Below are 19,230 nucleotides of genomic sequence, written 5' to 3'. Positions count from 1 at the left end.
TAACTTTTGTGAGACACATTAAATATTACACACAAAATATTTACTGACACACAAAAACTATTTTCATTACAAGATTGCATTTTTGCAAGTATAAGTGAGAGAATTTAACCTGAAAATCTGGCAGAGGTTTCATTGACATGAAAATGAGAATATTAGTCATGGTTTAACTTTGATGTTCATCATAGTTACATCGTTCTAATAAAATCTCAATCAGAAGAGAAAAGGAAGTATCTAAAATTAAATTTGTACTCTTTTTTGACATTGAAATATTTTCTTAACATCGTTAAAAATCTCCTGCAGTTTTAATCCATATATTAGAGGATTAAACAGAGGAGGAATAAGTGCCAATTCAAGTGACAGGATCATGGCCATAATGTGGGGAATTTGTTTTGATTCTAGTCTGTTATTTATAATTTCAAAACTTCCGTTGACAGAAAAATTAATAAAAATGAGAAGATGTGGTAAACATGTCTGTAAAGCTTTTCTTCTGAAATCTTTAGAATTCTTTAAACACACAGTGAGTATCCTGATATAAGAGTAAAGTATGAAGATCAGTGGAGGAAACACAGCAATGATAAAAATAAAAAGTCCATATATGTTATTAAGAGATGTTTCTTTACAGCTTAATTTCACAATTGAAAAATTATCACAGTATATTCTGTTCAATTTAAATTTACACAGTCGAAGTTGGGATGTTAGAATAACACCACCACCAGTTTCGCAACAAGGCAAAAACCATGATAAAAATAAGAGCTTTCTGACAGTGGACATTTTTACAACATTTGCATATAATAATGGATTACAGATGGACACATATCTGTCATAGGCCATCGCTGATAACAGTGTGAACTCTGATGCACCATATGTGTACAAACAAAATGCCTGAAATAAACACACATTATAAGATACAGTTTGTTTTTCAGACAGTAAATCAATGAGCAGTTTAGGATAAAGAGCTGTCGATCCAAAGAGAGAATTACAAAGCAAAGCAGCGATGAAAATGTACATGGGCTCATGAAAATGTTTCTTTTTGAATATGACAAAAATGATGATGGTGTTAAAGCCAATAATCATCATATAGACAATGAGTGTAAATATAAAATAAATATATCTGTAATTCTCTAATTCAACATGTCCCTCCAGTGATAAATATGTAAAATTGGTAGAATAATCCATTAATTTCTGAAAAGTAATCCATGTGATTTTACAGCAGTCATTCAGAGAGCAGTGTGTCGACAAAGATAAACCACAGCTGTGGTGATGAAGTCAACCACATGGACCTTTATATTTTCCTATCCAGGCTCACAGTCCTTAGTGATTTGCTGAGAGCATCTTAAAGGAAATTCCTGCCTCCTTCCAGCCCTTTCCTATCATACATCTGGCTAATCAATAATTTTCAGTGGTTTAAATGAGAAAAACATTGTTTCTTAGTCTTCATTGCACTTCCCCTTAAAACACTGCAGAGTATACACATCTTGTCTGTATTTTTGAATTCTAGTGATGTCTTTCAGGAACAATTTTTAAAAAGAAGTATTGGGCCAACTGCAGTGCTCGTCAACTTTTCATTCATTCATATATCGCTAAAGTGAACAATAGCCAAGTAGTTTCTGAAACTAAAGGATTAATCAGATGGTTCACAGTAGCTTTGACAGCCAGAAGAAATCAGTGGGCCCAAGTTTTGAATGATGCCAGGCTTGCCAGCATGATGTTACCAACCACACTATCTGGCAGAGTGTTCCAGACTTTGACTAATATCTAATTACATTCTTTTTATATATTTTATTACACTATACTATATTATATAATATATAATTATATAATTATAGATGAATGCAATTGTAATCCAGCCACTGGGGGTGCATAAGCATACTCTTGGTGCCGGTCCCAAGCCCGGATAAATGGAGAGCGTTGCGTCAGGAAGGGCATCTGGTGTAAAACTGTGCCAAATCTAACATGCGGATTAAAAAGAGAAATACCATACTGGATCGGTCAGGGCCTGGGTTAACAACGGCCGCCTCTGGTACTGTTGGTCAACTGGGTGCCGGTGGAAAGTATGCTAGTGTTGGGCCAAAACGGAGAAGGAGAAAGAGATGGGGTAGGCATGTTAGGAGAGAGCATGAAAGATGGAAGGGAAGGAGGTTAGATTTGAAGGTAGGAACACTGAATGTGGGAACATTGACTAGCAGAGTGAGAGAGAATGATGGAAAGAAGGAAGTTGGATATTTTGCGTGTGCAGAAAATGAGGTGGAAGGGAATCAAGGCCAAGAACATTGGAGATGGATGCAAGTTGTTTAATTATGGAGTCGATGGAAAGACAAATGGTGTTGATATTGTTTTGAGGGGAGAGTTGGTCAGCAGTGTGATTGATGTGAAGAGGGTGTCAGATAGAGTGATAGGAATGAAGTTGGAGATTCAAGGAGTGGTAATCAATGTTGTGTGTGTGCATACGCCCCACAGGTTGGATGTGAGAATGAAGAGAAAGAGTTTTTCTGGGAAAAGATGGATGAAGTGGTAGAAAGTATACCGAGGGAGGAGCGCGTGCTGATAGGAGGAGATTTCAACGGACATGTTGGCAAGGGAAACAGAGGAGATGAGGATGTGATGGGCAGATATGGTGTATGAGAGAGAAATGTGGAAGGGCAAATGGTGGTTGATTTTTCAAAGAGGATGAATTTGGTAATAGTCAATACATACTTTGAGAAGAAAGAGCAGCACAGGGTGACGTTTAAGAGTGGAGGAAGATCTACACAGGTGCCCTACATACTCTGCAGAAGGGGTAACCTGAAGGAGATTGGAGACTGTAAAGTGATGGCAGGGGAGAGTGTAGCTAGAGAACATCAAGTGGTTGTGTGTAGGATGAGCTTGAAAGTGACAAAGAGGAAGCATGAAATAGTGGAGCCGAAGATTAAGTGGTTGGAAACTAAAAGAGGTTGAACATCGGAATGAGTTTAGGGAAGAAACGAGATGAGCATTGAGCAGTAATGGAAGTCTGCCAGAAGATTAGGATACTACTGCTACACTCATAAGAGAGGCAACAAGGAAGGTGCTAGGGTGGTCATCGGGAAGGAGGAAGGAAGACAAGGAGACATGGTGGTGGAACAAAGAAGTGCAGGAAATTATAAAAGAGAAAGAGGCTAGCAAAGAAGAATTGGGATGATCAGAGAGACGAGGAAAGCAGACGGTTATTCAGAGAGACAAGACAGAAGGCAAAAAGAGTGGTAGCGAAGGAGAAAGAAGATGCATACCAGGAGTTGTACGAAAGACTGGAGACCAAAGAAGGAGAGAAAGACCTGTACAGACTAGCTAGGCAGAGAAACAGGGAAGTGAGGGATGTACAGCAGGTAAGAGTGATGAAAGATGCAAATGGAAATGTGCTGACAAACAAAGAGAGTGTATTAAGAAGGTGGAAAGAGTACTTTGAGGATTTATTAAACGAGAATCCAAGAGAGAAAAGGTCAGATTCGTTGGAGACAGCAAATCAGGAAGTAGAGTTGGTTAGTCAGGATGAGGTGAGGGCAGCCATGAAAAGAATGAAGACTGGGAAAGCAGTCGGACCAGATGGTATCCCGATTGAGGCTTGGAGATGTTTGGGTGAGACAGCTGTGGAGTTCCTAACGAGATTGTTTAATAAGATCTTAGAGAATGATAAAATGCCAGATGAATGGAGGAAGAGTGTGCTAGTCCCAATATACAAGAATAAGGGAGATGTACAGAGCTGCAGTAATTACAGAGGGATAAAATTGATTAGCCACACTATAAAATTATGGGAAAGGGTATTGGAGTCGAGATTGAGAAGAGAGGTAGCAATCTGTGAACAGCAGTACAGGTTTATGCCAAGGAAGAGCACATCGGATGCAATTTTTGCTTTAAGAATGTTAATGGAGAAGTACAGGGAAGGCCAGAGAAAGCTACATTGTGTGTTTGTAGACCTGGAGAAGGCATACGATAGAGTGCCGAGAGATGAGTTATGGTATTGTATGAGAAAGTGTGGAGTGAATGAAAAATATATTAGAGTGGTGCAAGACATGTACAACCCCGATTCCAAAAAAGTTGGGACAAAGTACAAATTGTAAATAAAAACGGAATGCAATAATTTACAAATCTCAAAAACTGATATTGTATTCACAATAGAACATAGACAACATATCAAATGTCGAAAGTGAGACATTTTGAAATTTCATGCCAAATATTGGCTCATTTGTAATTTCATGACAGCAACATATCTCAAAAAAGTTGGGACAGGGGCAATAATGCCGCTTTTCCACTACAAACGCGGCTGAGTCGGGCTGAGCCGTGCCGTGCTGAGTCGAGCTGAGCGGGGCTGTTGGAGTTGCATTTCGACTACAACCGCGCTGAACCGTGCTGGCTGGAAGTGGGTGGACACATTGGGTGGAGTTAGCGAAAGTGGGTGGACGTCACGTGATGTCGTTAAGCGGTGCAAACAGTGACATCAGTGATCTTTTAAGTGGTAGTCTCACGACCCGGATAGTAAACAATAAACATGGAGGACATGGAGTCGTTAGTGTTGCTGGTCTTGGTGCTGTGGCTTGTTGTCACCGACAACACCAACAGATACTGGCAAGAGCGTATAGATGATGTGAGGCGCATAAGGCTTCAGAAATTCTCGTAATTAGTAATTCTTCTTCTTCCGGGTTTGCGGTGTTTACAGATCCCAGCGTGCTCGCGGGGCGTGTGTGGGCATGTGAGGACACTCCTCCTCACCAATCAGTGCACAGGGGAGTGTCTGCTCACGCCCCCAGCCTCACTCAGCTCGGTTTGGCTCGCTTCAGCCCTACTCCAAAACCGTGCGAGTTTTGGGTGCTAAGCAGGGCTGAAACGAGCTGAGTCGTGCTGTTCTGAGGTAGTCGAAACGTGAGCCATGTCGGGCTGAAGTGAGCTGAAGCGAGCTGAAGTGAGCTGAAAAAGGGTAGTGGAAAAGGGCCATTAGAGGCTGGAAAAGTTAAAGGTACAAAAAAGGAACAGCTGGAGGACCAAATTGCAACTCATTAGGTCAATTGGCAATAGGTCATTAACATGACTGGGTATAAAAAGAGCATCTTGGAGTGGCAGCGGCTCTCAGAAGTAAAGATGGGAAGAGGATCACCAATCCCCCTAATTCTGCGCCGACAAATAGTGGAGCAATATCAGAAAGGAGTTCGACAGTGTAAAATTGCAAAGAGTTTGAACATATCATCATCTACAGTGCATAATATCATCAAAAGATTCAGAGAATCTGGAAAAATCTCTGTGCATAAGGGTCAATATCGGAAAACCATACCTGGTGCCCATGATCTTCGGGCCCTTAGACTGCACTGCATCACATACAGGCATGCTTCTGTATTGGAAATCACAAAATGGGCTCAGGAATATTTCCAGGGAACATTATCTGTGAACACAATTACTACTTTTGGTGAGGTAGTGACCTTGACCTTGAGGCTTTCCGTTTAGATCAGAACACATGATTGTATTGGTTTTAGGTATGTGGAAAATGGAGCTACAATGGTGATAAAATATTTTGCATGATGTTTTATTACGGTTGTGAGTGCATCAATCGTTAGGTGTATAAAGTTACAACTTAAAATACAATTAGTGATAACTGTAGACTTTTCAGTGGACTACAACCTTTTTAAGGGAATGTGATGTAGTCATCCATTTATCATGTCCCAGATCAAGCCGCCATTTTTCCAAAAATTTGCAGAATTTTTGCCAAATTCTGAAAAGAGTATTCACATCAAAGATTTAGTTTCTCATCTCATCTCATCTCATCTCATCTTCATCTGCTTATCCGGAGCCGGGTCGGGGAAGCAGCAGTCTGAGCATGGAAGCCAAAACTTCCCTCTCCCCAGACACCTCGGTCAGCTCCTCGAGAAGAACACCAAGGTGTTCCCAGGCCAGCCGAAAGAGATATAGTCCTTCCAGCATGTCCTGGGTCTTCCCCGGGGCCTCCTCCCAGGGGGACATGCCTGGAACACCTCCCGAGGGAGGCATCCAGGAGGCATCCGAAAGAGATGCCCGAGCCACCTCAGCTGATTCCTCTCAATGTGGAGGAGCAGCGGCTCTACTCCGAGCTCCTCCCTAGTGATTGTGCTTCTCACCCTATCTCTAAGGGAGCGCCCAGCCACCATGTGAAGGAAACTCATTTCGGCCGCTTGTGTCCGCGATCTTGTTCTTTCAGTCATTACCCAAAGCTCATGACCATAGGTGAGAGTCAGAATGTAGATCAACTGGTGAATCAAGAGCTTCACCTGCAAACTGCCCCAGTGCATGCTGAAGGTCCTGGCTTGAAGAAGCCAACAGGACAACATCATCCGCAAAAAGCAGAGATGAAATCCTGTGGTTCCCAAACAGGATTCCTTCCGGCCCCTGGCTGCACCTAGAAATTCTGTCCATAAAAATTATGAACAGAACTGGTGACAAAGGGCAGCCCTGCCGGAGTCCAACATGCACTGGGAACAGGTCTGACTTACTGCTGGCAATGCGAACCAGACTCCTGCTCCGTTCGTACAGGGACTGGACAGCCCTTAGCAAAGAGCTCCGAACCCCATACTCGAGTCAAGTCAAGTCAAGTTTAGAGTTTAGAGTTTATTTTATTTTTAAAAGGGACAGTGTACAAATTAAACATTATCCTTGTGGTAAGGACAGATGTCTGTACCAGTTATAGCAGTACATGCTAATTTCCGCCTGTAGTCCCTTGGCAGGTGGATGTAATAAAAAGATAAATAAAATGTACATCAAATGTCATCAAATCTGTCTCATCTCATCTCATTATCTCTAGCCGCTTTATCCTTCTACAGGGTCGCAGGCAAGCTGGAGCCTATCCCAGCTGACTACGGGCGAAAGGCGGGGTACACCCTGGACAAGTCGCCAGGTCATCACAGGGCTGACACATAGACACAGACAACCATTCACACTCACATTCACACCTACGGTCAATTTAGAGTCACCAGTTAACCTAACCTGCATGTCTTTGGACTGTGGGGGAAACCGGAGCACCCGGAGGAAACCCACGCGGACACGGGGAGAACATGCAAACTCCACACAGAAAGGCCCTCACCGGCCCCGGGGCTCGAACCCAGGACCTTCTTGCTGTGAGGCGACAGCGCTAACCACTACACCACCGTGCCGCCCATCAAATCTGTCATTAGAGCAATTTGTAGTGATTTAGACCAGTAGAATAGAGGTGGATAGCCTCATAAAGCATACATAGCAGCATCATTTTTCACAATCGCACACACACGCACTCACAAACACACACACCATAAGTTACACACATCCACACGCACACTAAAAAGTGCAAGATCTGCAAACCCCCCCACCCAATACCCCCACCCCCCACACACACCATTCAATAAAATGCCCTAACTATCCTTTTCTATCCATGTGTGCATAATTGAGTTGATAATATCCATTTCTTTGTCAAATGTGAAAAAGACTTAAAATTTGTACAGGATATTAATTCTGTTGGGAGGTTATTCCACTGATTTGTGGCTCCAGAAGAAAAAGATGATTTACCAAATGCAGTCTTTCGTAGTGGGACACTACATTTCCCCCCTCGACACTGATCTAGTGGTACGTGTTGATACCTCTGAGCATAAAGAAATACATTGTTTCAAATGTGGTGGTGCATCATCATGTATAATTTTAAAAAGCAGGCAGAGATTTGCATGCCTAATTAGATTTTCAAGGCTCAATATGTTATATTTACGAAGCACAAGACAGTGGTGGTAAGAATGTTTTCTCCTGGCATGGATCTTTATGGCACTTTTGTAAATTGAGCTGAGGGGTCTTAATACCGTTTTGCAGGCTTGTGACCAACTTGTGATGCAGTATAGAAAATGAGACATAAAATGAGACATAATCATTGCATTTAAGTATAAACTGGATGCATCAGCAGTAAGAGAGTTGCGTATGTATCTGAAATTTGATAGACTGAACTTCGGTGTGTTACTGAGTTTTTTTACATGAGATTTAAAACTAAGAGTCGGGTCAAGAGTGATGCCTAGGTATTTAAACTCAGTTACATTCTTTATGGCTTGCCTGTTGATTGTGATTTCAGGATAGTTTCTGATTTTGGTTTTGTTTGTAAAGAACATGGATACCGTTTTATCAGTGTTTAAGACAAGACAGGAACTATGCAGCCATTCTACTTTCATTTGAAAGTATAGTTGCAACCTCAGATGCATTATTACCGTGCACATACAATACAGTATCATCTGCATACATTACAATATTAACTCGGTCACATACAAGAGGGAGGTCGTTAATGTAAATACTAAACAGCAATGGCCCCAAAATAGACCCCTGTGGCACCCCCATTTCACATGCCTTGGATGAGGAAAGTGAACCTGCACACACTGGTAACGATCACTAAGATAAGATTTAATCCATTTTTGTGTGTCAACAGACAGATCGTAATTAACTAGTTTATTTATTAGTTTCTCGTGGTTAACTGTATCGAAAGCCTTGCCAAGATCAAGGAAGACTGCTCCCACCACCCCTCCTTGATCAAGATAATTTTTTATTTTCTCAATGAAATAAACAGGCAGTTTCTGTGGAGTGCTTTTTGCTTTTTCCTGAAGCCAAATTGCATTGGATGTAAAAGGCTATTTTAAAGATGGTCTGTTAATTGTTCAACAACTACCCTTTCAAATATTTTTGAAAGGGCTGGGAGAATACTAATAGGTCGATAGTTGCATACTTCTTGTGCATTACCTGCTTTAAACACAGGTGTCACTATGGCATTTTTAAATACACTAGGGAAGATGCATTCATCAATAAATTGGTTTACCAATTTAGTCAAAGGGGTAATTATGCATTCTTTATGTTTTTTTTTATCAAGGCAGTGTCCATTCCATAGATATATTTTGCTTTACTATTTGTAAGCGTAGATAAAATCTTTGCAACCGTTGAGTCATTTTTGAGACCGTTGAGAATATCCGACAAAAAATTCAAACTACTAATTTAAGGTTAGACAATGAAAGTGACCTTGTAGTTAACAATATAACTGTATCAGATCATCAGTTAGAATGTTTTACTCCCCTAAAAGAAACTGAATTACTTTCATTAATCTCTACATCAAAAGCCTCAACTTGCGTACTAGATCCCTTACCGACACATCTATTCAAACAGATAATGCCTGGAGTAATTGAACCGCTTCTAAAAATAATAAATTCTTCTCTTATGATTGGCTATGTACCCAAATCCTTTAAACTAGCAGTTATCAAACCCCTGATTAAAAAACCTGACCTTGATCCCTGTCAGCTGTCCAATTATCGGCCAATATCAAACCTCCCCTTTATCTCCAAGATCCTTGAAAAAGCTGTGGCACAGCAGTTATGCTCATATTTACATAGGAATAACATCCATGAAATGTATCAGTCAGGATTTAGACCTCATCATAGCACAGAGACAGCACTGGTTAAAGTAGTAAACGACCTACTGTTGGCATCTGATCAGGGCTGTGTCTCGCTACTTGTGTTGTTTGACCTTAGTGCAGCATTTGATACCATTGATCATTCCATTCTTCTGGATAGACTAGAAAATGTTGTGGGAGTTAAGGGAATGGCCCTCTCCTGGCTCAGGTCTTATCTAACTGATCGTTATCAGTATGTTGATATAAATGGTGATATTTCTAGACGTACCGAGGTAAAGTTTGGTGTTCCACAGGGTTCTGTCTTGGGTCCACTGCTTTTTTCTCTATATATGTTGCCTCTGGGCGATATTATTCGTAAACATTGTATTAGTTTCCACTGTTATGCTGATGACACACAGTTGTATGTCTCTGCAAAACCTGATGAGAGACACCAGCTTAATAAAATTGAGGAATGTGTTAAGGACATTAGACACTGGATGATTATAAATTTCCTTCTGCTTAACTCTGACAAGACTGAAGTACTTGTACTCGGACCACATACAGCTAGAAGTAAGTTTTCTGATTACACAGTAACTCTGGATGGCCTTTCTGTTTCTTCACGTGCAGCAGTAAAAGACCTCTGGTTCTGGCGTCTGGTTCAGGGATGAGCCACTTCCGCTCTCGCTCTCCCTCCTCCTATAGGGCGCGGTCACTGGGAAGACACACAAACACAGGTTAATTGCTCTCAGGTGAAGTGATTCTGCCACTTACCTTCCCTGACTCCACCCTCCTGTCACAGACCGGCGCTTGACCACGCCCCCGCTGCCACAATGTTGCTTCCTTGTCTGCCGACATCTGATACAAGGTTTTAATGCTTGCCCAAGTCTTCTATGTCATGCTGTACACACATTTTGTAAGGATATTGTAATAGGGTTTGGTGTCACCTACAATGCTTATATGTTGCAAAACTTTACAAGTTTCATGTTGTATGCATTTAATATGCATTTTACATGCAGGTTCATTTCCCTATATACTACATATAAGGTTCTAGGAAAGCATATTAAAACATTGCAAAATTTATGTAGATCATTTCCATATGGGCACTGCTTTTTTCTCTATATATGTTACCTCTGGGTGATATTATTCATAAACATTGTATTAGTTTCCACTGTTATGCTGATGCCACACAGTTGTATGTCTCTGCAAAACCTGATGAGAGACACCAGCTTAATAGAATTGAGGAATGTGTTAAGGACATTAGACACTGGATGCTTATTAATTTCCTTCTGCTTAACTCTGACAAGACTGAAGTACTTGTACTAGGACCACATACAGCTAGAAGTAAGTTTTCTGATTACACAGTGACTCTGGATGGCCTTTCTGTTTCTTCACGTGCAGCAGTAAAAGACCTCGGAGTGATTATTGACCCCAGTCTTTCATTCGAAACTCACATTGATAACATCACCCAGATAGCTTTCTTTCATCTCAGAAATATTGCAAAGATAAGAAATTTAATGTCATTGCATGATGCAGAAAAACTAGTCCATGCTTTCGTTACCTCCAGGTTGGATTATTGTAATGCCTTACTGTCTGGATGTTCCAATAAGTGCATAAACAAGCTCCAGTTAGTTCAAAATGCCGCAGCAAGAGTCCTTACTAGAACTAGAAAATATGACCACATCACGCCTGTCTTATCCACACTGCATTGGCTCCCAATCAAATTTCGTATTGATTATAAAATAATACTATTGACCTTTAAAGCACTAAATGGTCTCGCACCACAGTACCTGAGTGAACTTCTGCTCCTCTATGACCCGCCACGCCTACTTAGATCAAAAGGTGCAGGCTATCTGCTGGTACCTCGTATAGTGAAGGCTACATCAGGGGGCGGAGCCTTTTCTTACAAAGCCCCACTGTTATGGAACAGCCTTCCAAGTAATGTTCGGGAATCAGACACAGTCTCAGCATTTAAGTCTAGGCTGAAAACATATCTGTTTAGTCAAGCCTTTTGTTAATGGTGTTTATGAGGTAAAGGAGTAGATCTGGAGGGTCCTCAGACATAGAGTGTTTTGGTAAACTGGGATGTATGGATGCTGTCAGTCCCCACTCGCTTGCTCACTCGAGTTTGTTGATGGTGCAGTGGCTGGCTGCTTTATGTCCCGGGGCTCCCTCATGCCTGTGTTACCTTCTGGCTCTCTCCTTTTAGTTATGCTGTCATAGTTAGTTGCCGGAGTCCCTGCTTGTACTCGGTGCAATATGTATACTGTTCCTACTTATTCAGGTGACATTGGGCATACCTAACCACCTGTGTTTTCTTTCTCTCCCCCCCACTCCAAATCTGTCCCTCTGAGTTACATGGAGTCAACAGGAAATCTTTTGGTGGAGACTGTGGGGACCTCGACTGGCTATCGTAGCCTGCAGGGAATCGGCCGTCAGACATTCTGTCGCATGTCCCAGACCCGGTGAAATGTAACTGAATTGTCTTGGCCAGGCCTAAGGGTCCCATCTGCATCTCATCATTGCTGAGGAGTGTGCTCCCATCACCCAATCAAGCATCCAGCCAGAGCAGGTCATGATATATTTTTTTACCATATTAACATGCCATTGTGTGTCATGCCTGATGTAAAGACTCTCGTCTCTGCGAGCCTACCACACAGATTTAATACTTGTCATTTTTAGGGCATACCTAACAACATGTTTTCTTTCTCTCTCTCTCTCCCCCCCCCCCCATCTGTCCCTCTGAGTTACATGTTGATCCTGGGATTGAGATGCTGGCCTCCTCTGCCCCTCGGACCTGCTTGATCCATCCTGGTGCCCTGTGTCTGGTCGGAGTTTTATCGCCCCACTCCTGTGAAGGACGGCCCCATGAGGACAGTTGAGGGTTATACCTGTTAAAACTGTTAATATTATAGTCAGGCTGTCTGTTGTTGCCCAAATGAGGATGGGTTCCCTTTTGAGTCTGGTTCCTCTCGAGGTTTCTTCCTCATGTCATCTGAGGGAGTTTTTCCTTGCCACCGTCGCCACAGGCTTGCTCATTGGGGATAGATTAGGGATAAAATTAGCTCATGTTTTAAGTCGTTCAAATTCTGTAAAGCTGCTTTGCGACAATGTTTATTGTTAAAAGCGCTGTACAAATAAACTTGATTTGATTTGATTTGATTTGTGGGTGCCAAGGTTAATGAGGTTAATGAGGATGTAGCGCTAATGGGTATTTGTGAGGTGCTTATTTTTCCAAATATCTGACCTAGCTGTTGCACAGAGTTTATAAAATAATCGTTAAAATGAGTTGCAACAACCAAGCTATCATCTACAATACTACTGTTTATTTTGAGTTCTAATTTACCACACTTGCGATTTTCCTTTCCAAGAAGTTTGTCAATGTGTTTCCATAGTTTTTTGCTATTTCCTTTTGCATCTCTTATGATGTCAAGGAAAAAGTTTGCTTTTGCCTTTCTGAGCTGTTACAACTTTATTTCTTAAACTTTTAAAAATTAAATTATCGGTAACCAACCTTGATTTTAAAAACGTTTTTAAGGCGGCATCTCTTTTCTTCATTAGGTCCCAGAGGTCATTGTTAAACCAAGGGAAATTTTGTTTTGATTTTGGTTTCTGTGTCAGTGTTTTAGTGTGTTTTAGTAATATATCTTTATAGGCTGTTACCAAGTCATTGCATGAATGTTCACATGATTTACTTCCAATAATTTCATTCCATTGTACCTGCTTTAGATCATGCTCAACTAATTTTAGATTTTTATTTGGAATGAAGGATATAGTGTTGTGACTTATAGAGTTGAGATTCCTGTACCTTGACTTGGTTAACTTCCTGGCAGTCAGTGTGAGGTTGTGATCTGACAGACCAGTGACTAAGTTATAAGTTTTAATAATCCTATCTGGTTTATTGGTAAAAACTAAGTCTAATAATGTTTGTGATGATTTCATAATTCTTGTGGGTTTACTAATCATTTGTGTCAGCTGAAAGGCACTGGCAATGCTCTTTATCTTCTTCCTGCATGCATTATCAAGCCAGTTTAGGTTAAAGTCACCCATTAGCAGGATTTCTTTCCCTTCAAGTTGTTTAAGAACAGAGAAAATGCTGTCAAAGAAATCATTTGAAGCATTTGGTGGTCGATAAACTGCAAGTATAACGAAAGACATTTCAGGTGACAGTGAGACACTAACCCCTACACACTCAAGATTTTCAACATGAATGTCTATTTGCTTGCATTGTATTTTCTCCCTTACATAAATCAGAACCCCACCACCCTTCCCCTTATTCCTATCTTTTCTAAATGTCTTATAGCCTGGAACATTAAATACAGCTACAGGAGTTGCTGGAGTTAGCCATGTTTCAGAGAGACAAAGATAGTCCAAGTTTGAGTCCGTCAGCAAATGCTCAAGTTGTTCAGTTTTTGGGATGATGCTGCGTATGTTTAAATGTCCGCCGAAGATGCCCTTAGGTTTTGTTTTCTTATTCCATATCACAGCGGTGTGGTTTACAGTCTGAAACAGTTTGTTTTGTTTTTGCTTTAAAGCCGCAGCGGTTGTTTGCAGAGTGTTACGTATACATGAAGAAAGTTCCGAAGTCTGTATGAGATCAGCGTTATCCACAGTGTTTGTAGCATTGATGTTGCTACCTCGTAACCCAGTGAGAGGAATGTCCAGGCTCATTGTTGATGTTTCAGCATATCCACGGGCGTGATGAAGTGTCTGTCTAAAATCACCATTTATCACACTGTTTGTTGAAGCGTTGTTGCTGTTAGGCCTACCTCGTAACCCAGCGAGAGGAATGCTCATTGATGTTACCGTTGCTCCATGGCCTTCACCCACAGAAGTGGCCGCCATTGTTGTTATCGCACATCCATAGGCTAGTTGAAGCGTAGGCCCTAGACTGTCCACCTGCTGTGGTTCCGCTGGCACTACGGGTCCAGGATTCAGGTGAATATCTCCACATAACAGCAAAAATAAACAGAGCACAATGGAGTAGCTCTGCTTAGCTGGCACCGGGGTCGCGCTCTGCCTACACCGTTTAATATTCCGCTCACACCGAGCTTGCCCATTTGCAAGGACGTTGGAGTATAGGATGTATTCACTCCATGAAGTCAACGGGAGGCTAGCCGTGTAATTCCCAGGAGTTGTAACGAGTGGAGATGAGCGTCCACAAGCAGCAGACCAGTTTCTCCACATTTGTGTAACCGTGAGGAACAGAACCAAAACGACCAAACGCAAGTACTCACTGATTTTTGAGTTTTTGCAAGATAATTTCTGTAATGTCCAGTTTTTAGAATCATTTTGGTGATCAGGCGGTTTCCCAGATAGTTTTAGGAAAGGTGAAGCGGCAGCGCCTTCCAGTCTACCGCAACTACCGTCCGCCATCTTGAAATTTGAAAGTCAAGTCAACTTTATTGTCAAATATGCTATACATGCCCGACATACAGCACAGATGAAATTTCAGTCCTCTCTGACCCATGGTGCAAACAGGCAATGCAATAAATAAAAATAGAATAATTGAAAAAACAAACAAACAATATTAATAGTATAAACACTCTAAATAAGAACTAGACATAGACTAAACACTCAGACAAACAATATAAACAGTTTAAATATAAACAGTATAAACACTAGATAAGAACTAGACATAGACTAAACACTCATATATATACACACACACGTAAATTGGTGCAAATAAACAAACAGTCAAGGGCACTTGAGGTATAGCAGGTAAACATGAAATAAGCAGGATAAACAAACTAGCAGCTGTTAAGGTGAGGTAGTGCAGAATAGTGCAAATGAGCGAGGTAAAGTGAGATGTGTGGTCCCTGAGTTCAGTGTGTTAATGAACGATGAGGTGTGTGTGTGTGTGTGTGTGTGTGTGTGTGAGTGTCTTGGGGGGGGGGGAAACTGTGAGGATGTCAGATGCTGAAGGGGGGGCAGGGGGGTGTGCGAGCAGAATCTGTGGCAGGGGACAGAGGGGGGAGGAGGGGCAGAACAGGGAGGGAGTTGAGTCTCCTGACCACTTGGTGAAAGAAACTGTTCTTGAGCCTGCTGGTTTTGGCCCGGAGACTCCGCAGTCTCCTCCCCGATGGCAGCAGACTGAAGAGGCTGTGAGATGGGTGGGTGGGGTCACCTGCAATCCTGATGGCTTTGCGGGTGAGGCGGGAGTTATAAATATCCATTAGAGAAGGGAGAGAGACACCAATGATCCTCTCAGCTGCTCTCACGATGCGCTGCAGAGTCTTGCAGCAGGACACGGTGCAGGCGCCGTACCACATGGTGATGCAGCTGGTCAGGATGTTCTCGATGGTGCCTCTGTAGAATGTGTGCATGATGGGGGCCAGGACTCTTGCTTTCCTCAGTTTGTGGAGGGAGTACAGACACTGTTGGGCTTTTTTGGCCAGTGATGTGGTGTTGTTGCTCCAGGACAGGTCTTCAGAGATGTGCACACCCAGAAACTTGGTGCTGCTCACCCTCTCCACTGCAGCACCGTCGATAGATAGTGGAGCATGCTGGGTGTGCTCTCTCCTGAAGTCCACAACAATCTCCTTCATCTTCTCCATGTTCAGACGGAGATTGTTGTCCTTGAACCACATGGCCAAGCAGCTCACCTCACTCCTGTAGATTGTCTCATCGCCATTGTTGATGAGACCCACCACAGTCATGTCATCCACAAACTTAATGAAGAGATTAGGGTTGGATGCTGGTGGATGAGGGCTGAGTGGAGGGCAGTGGAGATGGCGTCATCGGTTGAATGGTTGGACTGATATGCAAACTTGAAAGGATCCAGGGCGGGGGGGAGGGCAGACTTGACTAGCCACTCGAAGCACTTCATAAGGATGGGAGTGAGTGCGACAGGGCGGTAGTCATTGAAGCAGGAGGGAGATGGCTTCTTTGGGACCGGGATGATGATGGTGGTTTTGAGGCACATGGGGACAACAGCCTGGCTCAATGAGATGTTGAAGATGTCTGTAAAGACATCTGTGAGCTCCTCAGCACAGTCTCTCAGGACATGACCAGGAATGTTTTCAGGACCCAGGGCTTTTCGTGCATTTGTTGTCCTGAGAGCTCTCCTCACACTCTCTGGGGACAGCGTCAACATCTGGTCACTGGGAGGTGGTGGGGTCTTCTGTGCCATGGTGCTGTTGTCTGCCTCAAAGCAAGCGAAGAAGTCGTTCAACTGATTCAGCAGAGACGTGGAGTTGTCAGAGGTCTGCGGTGAGGGCTTGTAGTCTGTGATGGTCTGAATCCCCCGCCACAGGTTCCTGGTGTCTCTGCTGTCATTGAAATGGTCAGCAATGTGCCTGGAATACTGTCTCTTGGCCACCCTGATGCCTCGTGACAGATTGGCCCTAGCTGTCCTCAGGCCCACCTCGTCCCCAGCTCTGAAGGCAGCGTTCCGAGCCCTCAGGAGCCTGTGGACTTCCCCTGTCAGCCATGGCTTCTGATTGGCCCGAATGGAGATGGTTCTGGTGACCGTAACATCATCCATGCACTTCCTCATGTAGGCAGTGACGGTCTACGTGTACTCCTGGACAAACAACCGTTCACTTGATTCTCACTTGTGTTGGCTCTTATCTCTCAGATAAATCATTCACAAAGATCAAGTCAAGTCAAGTCAACTTTATTGTCAAATATGCTATACATGCTTGACATACAGCAAAGATGAAATTTCAGTCCTCTCTGACCCACGGTGCAAACAGGCAATGCAATAAATTAAAAAAAAAAAAATAGAATAATTGAAAAAAAACAATATAAACAGTATAAACACTCTAGATAGGAACTAGACATAGACGAAACACTCAGACAAACAATATAAACAGTCTAAATAAACAGTATAAACACTAGATGAGAACAAGACATAGACTAAACACTCAGACAATATAAACAGTATAAACACTTTAGATATGAACTAGATGTAGACTAAACACTCATATATACATACACACACACATACACACACTGGTTCAAATAACCAAACAGTCAAGGGCACTTGAGGTATAGCAGATAAACATGAAATAATCAGTATGAACAAACTAGCAGCTGTTAAGGTGAGGTAGTGCGGAATAGTGCAAATGAGCGAGGTAAAGTGAGATGTGCGGTCCCTGAGTTCAGTGTGTTAATGAATGATGAGATATGTGTGTGTGTGTGTGTGTGTGTGTGTGTTGGGGGGGAACTGTGAGGATGACATGTCAGATGCTTAAGGGAATTTTGTCATGACCTTCATGCATATGGACTTTGTGAGGAGTGGGGAGTAAACAAAGAAACAACTGGGGACTTTAGCATTTTGTGACTAAAAAAGTATTGTAAAATAATGACACATAGCAAGAAAAGTACTTGGAAAACACTAATGACATAGCTGAGAGGGATATACAAACCTTTCACGAAGTGATCACTGCAAACTCGAGCATGCTTCAACTCGGCTCCTTTTGATTTCAGTGAGAGGCTCAAAAGCATCTTTCTCAATGTCTTTTTGTGAAATCCGGTGTTCATTCACCCTTTTTTATTAGTTCACGGGGAAGCCTGAAGAAACTTTTATCAGTTTCATGGTTTGATTGATTCGAACAAACTAAAACAACACAAGCATTAGGCATTTTTCACGTGAGCAATGCACCTTCTCTGTAAAAATGCTTTGTCAACTGAGCTTTGGTAGACCACCAGCTAAAGTTTTGAATAACTAATGAGGTGGATGTGACACCATGTGTAACCCAGCAATAGAACAATTTCTGCCTCAGAGTGTCGCTGGGTCTGAAATTTACAGGAATGTAGGGAATGACAATGTTTTTGCATTTGTTGCTGTTTTCTTCCCTGTCTATTATGTTTCTTTTTTTGGTCTTGGCCATCACTGAACAGAGGAGGTGGTCTGAGACACCACTTATCCACCACCTACAATGCAGTCTTTGGCACACTTCCCAGAAAACTGAATATACACCCACACCAAAACTCAGCTGACCTCAATGATGGCAGAGAGTCAACTGACCCACAGATCACCATAACAACTCTCTAGGCTGCTAACACCGTTCACACCCAGACCCCAGTGATCATGAAGGAGGCAGTATTTCAGCATGGCATCTGAATTGAAGGAGTGTCTGGTGATGGTAGACATGAACACCAGTTGATCTGATGTCCATGTGCTGTACGGGGTCAAGTAGTGATAAAAAAAGACACAAATAAAGCACCATTTTGGTTCCGGAGAGGCCGCTGTGTGCTACCACCATCTCGGACCAATGCCATCTCCAATGTCATTTCTTGGGCTTCTTCTCTTTTTAACCTCCATCCTACTTCTTGGTTATATTGTTCATAGTTCTGGCCTTAAATGTCACTACTATGGGGATGATATTCAGCTGTATCTTAGTACAGACTCACCTGCAGACTCCGCTCCAAGCCCAATCACGGACTGTATCTCAGATTTAGATTAGATTTAGATTAGATTTAGATTAGATTAGATAAAACTTTATTAATCCCTTTGGGAGGGTTCCCTCAGGGAAATTAAAATTCCAGCAGCATCATTACAAATAAACAGAGAAAAGAAATAGAGAAAACTTCTAGATACCTGTACATTAAAATAAATTAAGTATTTACATATACAAATATAAAAGAAAAGATATGGGGAAGAGAGGAAGGGTGAGAGAGAGAGAGAGGGAAAAAGGGGGGGGGAGAGGGGGGCGCAGCAGGAAAGATATTGCACATTATATTGCACATTGTCTGGTATTGCTTATTGTTAGGCTAGGCTACTGCTCCTTCACATCCTCTGTCCTCCTGTTACCCCCCCCCCAGAGAGGAGTTGTACAGTCTGATGGCGTGAGGGACAAAGGAGTTTTTGAGTCTGTTCGTCCTGCACTTGGGAAGGAGCATTCTGTCACTGAACAGGCTCCTCTGGTTGCTGA

The 19,230-nt window shown here is 42.4% G+C and overlaps 1 protein-coding gene across 1 annotated transcript; it reads right to left on the bottom strand.

The window, feature by feature from the left end:
* Window positions 1-237: 237 nt before the first annotated feature.
* On the bottom strand, window positions 238-1,176 carry LOC132899878 (olfactory receptor 10J4-like). The gene has a single exon (XM_060941931.1). It carries the CDS (start codon window positions 1,174-1,176, stop codon window positions 238-240), a length of 939 nt encoding a protein of 312 aa, XP_060797914.1.
* Between the last annotated feature and the right edge of the window lie 18,054 nt (window positions 1,177-19,230).

The sequence above is a fragment of the Neoarius graeffei genome, chromosome 16 (genome assembly GCF_027579695.1).
Source record: "Neoarius graeffei isolate fNeoGra1 chromosome 16, fNeoGra1.pri, whole genome shotgun sequence".
Taxonomy (NCBI): domain Eukaryota; kingdom Metazoa; phylum Chordata; class Actinopteri; order Siluriformes; family Ariidae; genus Neoarius; species Neoarius graeffei.
This window is presented reverse-complemented; position numbering and strand designations above follow the sequence as displayed.

Excerpts from the sequence above, each read along its gene's own strand:
- LOC132899878 (XM_060941931.1), bottom strand. The coding sequence starts at position 1,176 with ATGGATTATTCTACCAATTTTACATATTTATCACTGGAGGGACATGTT.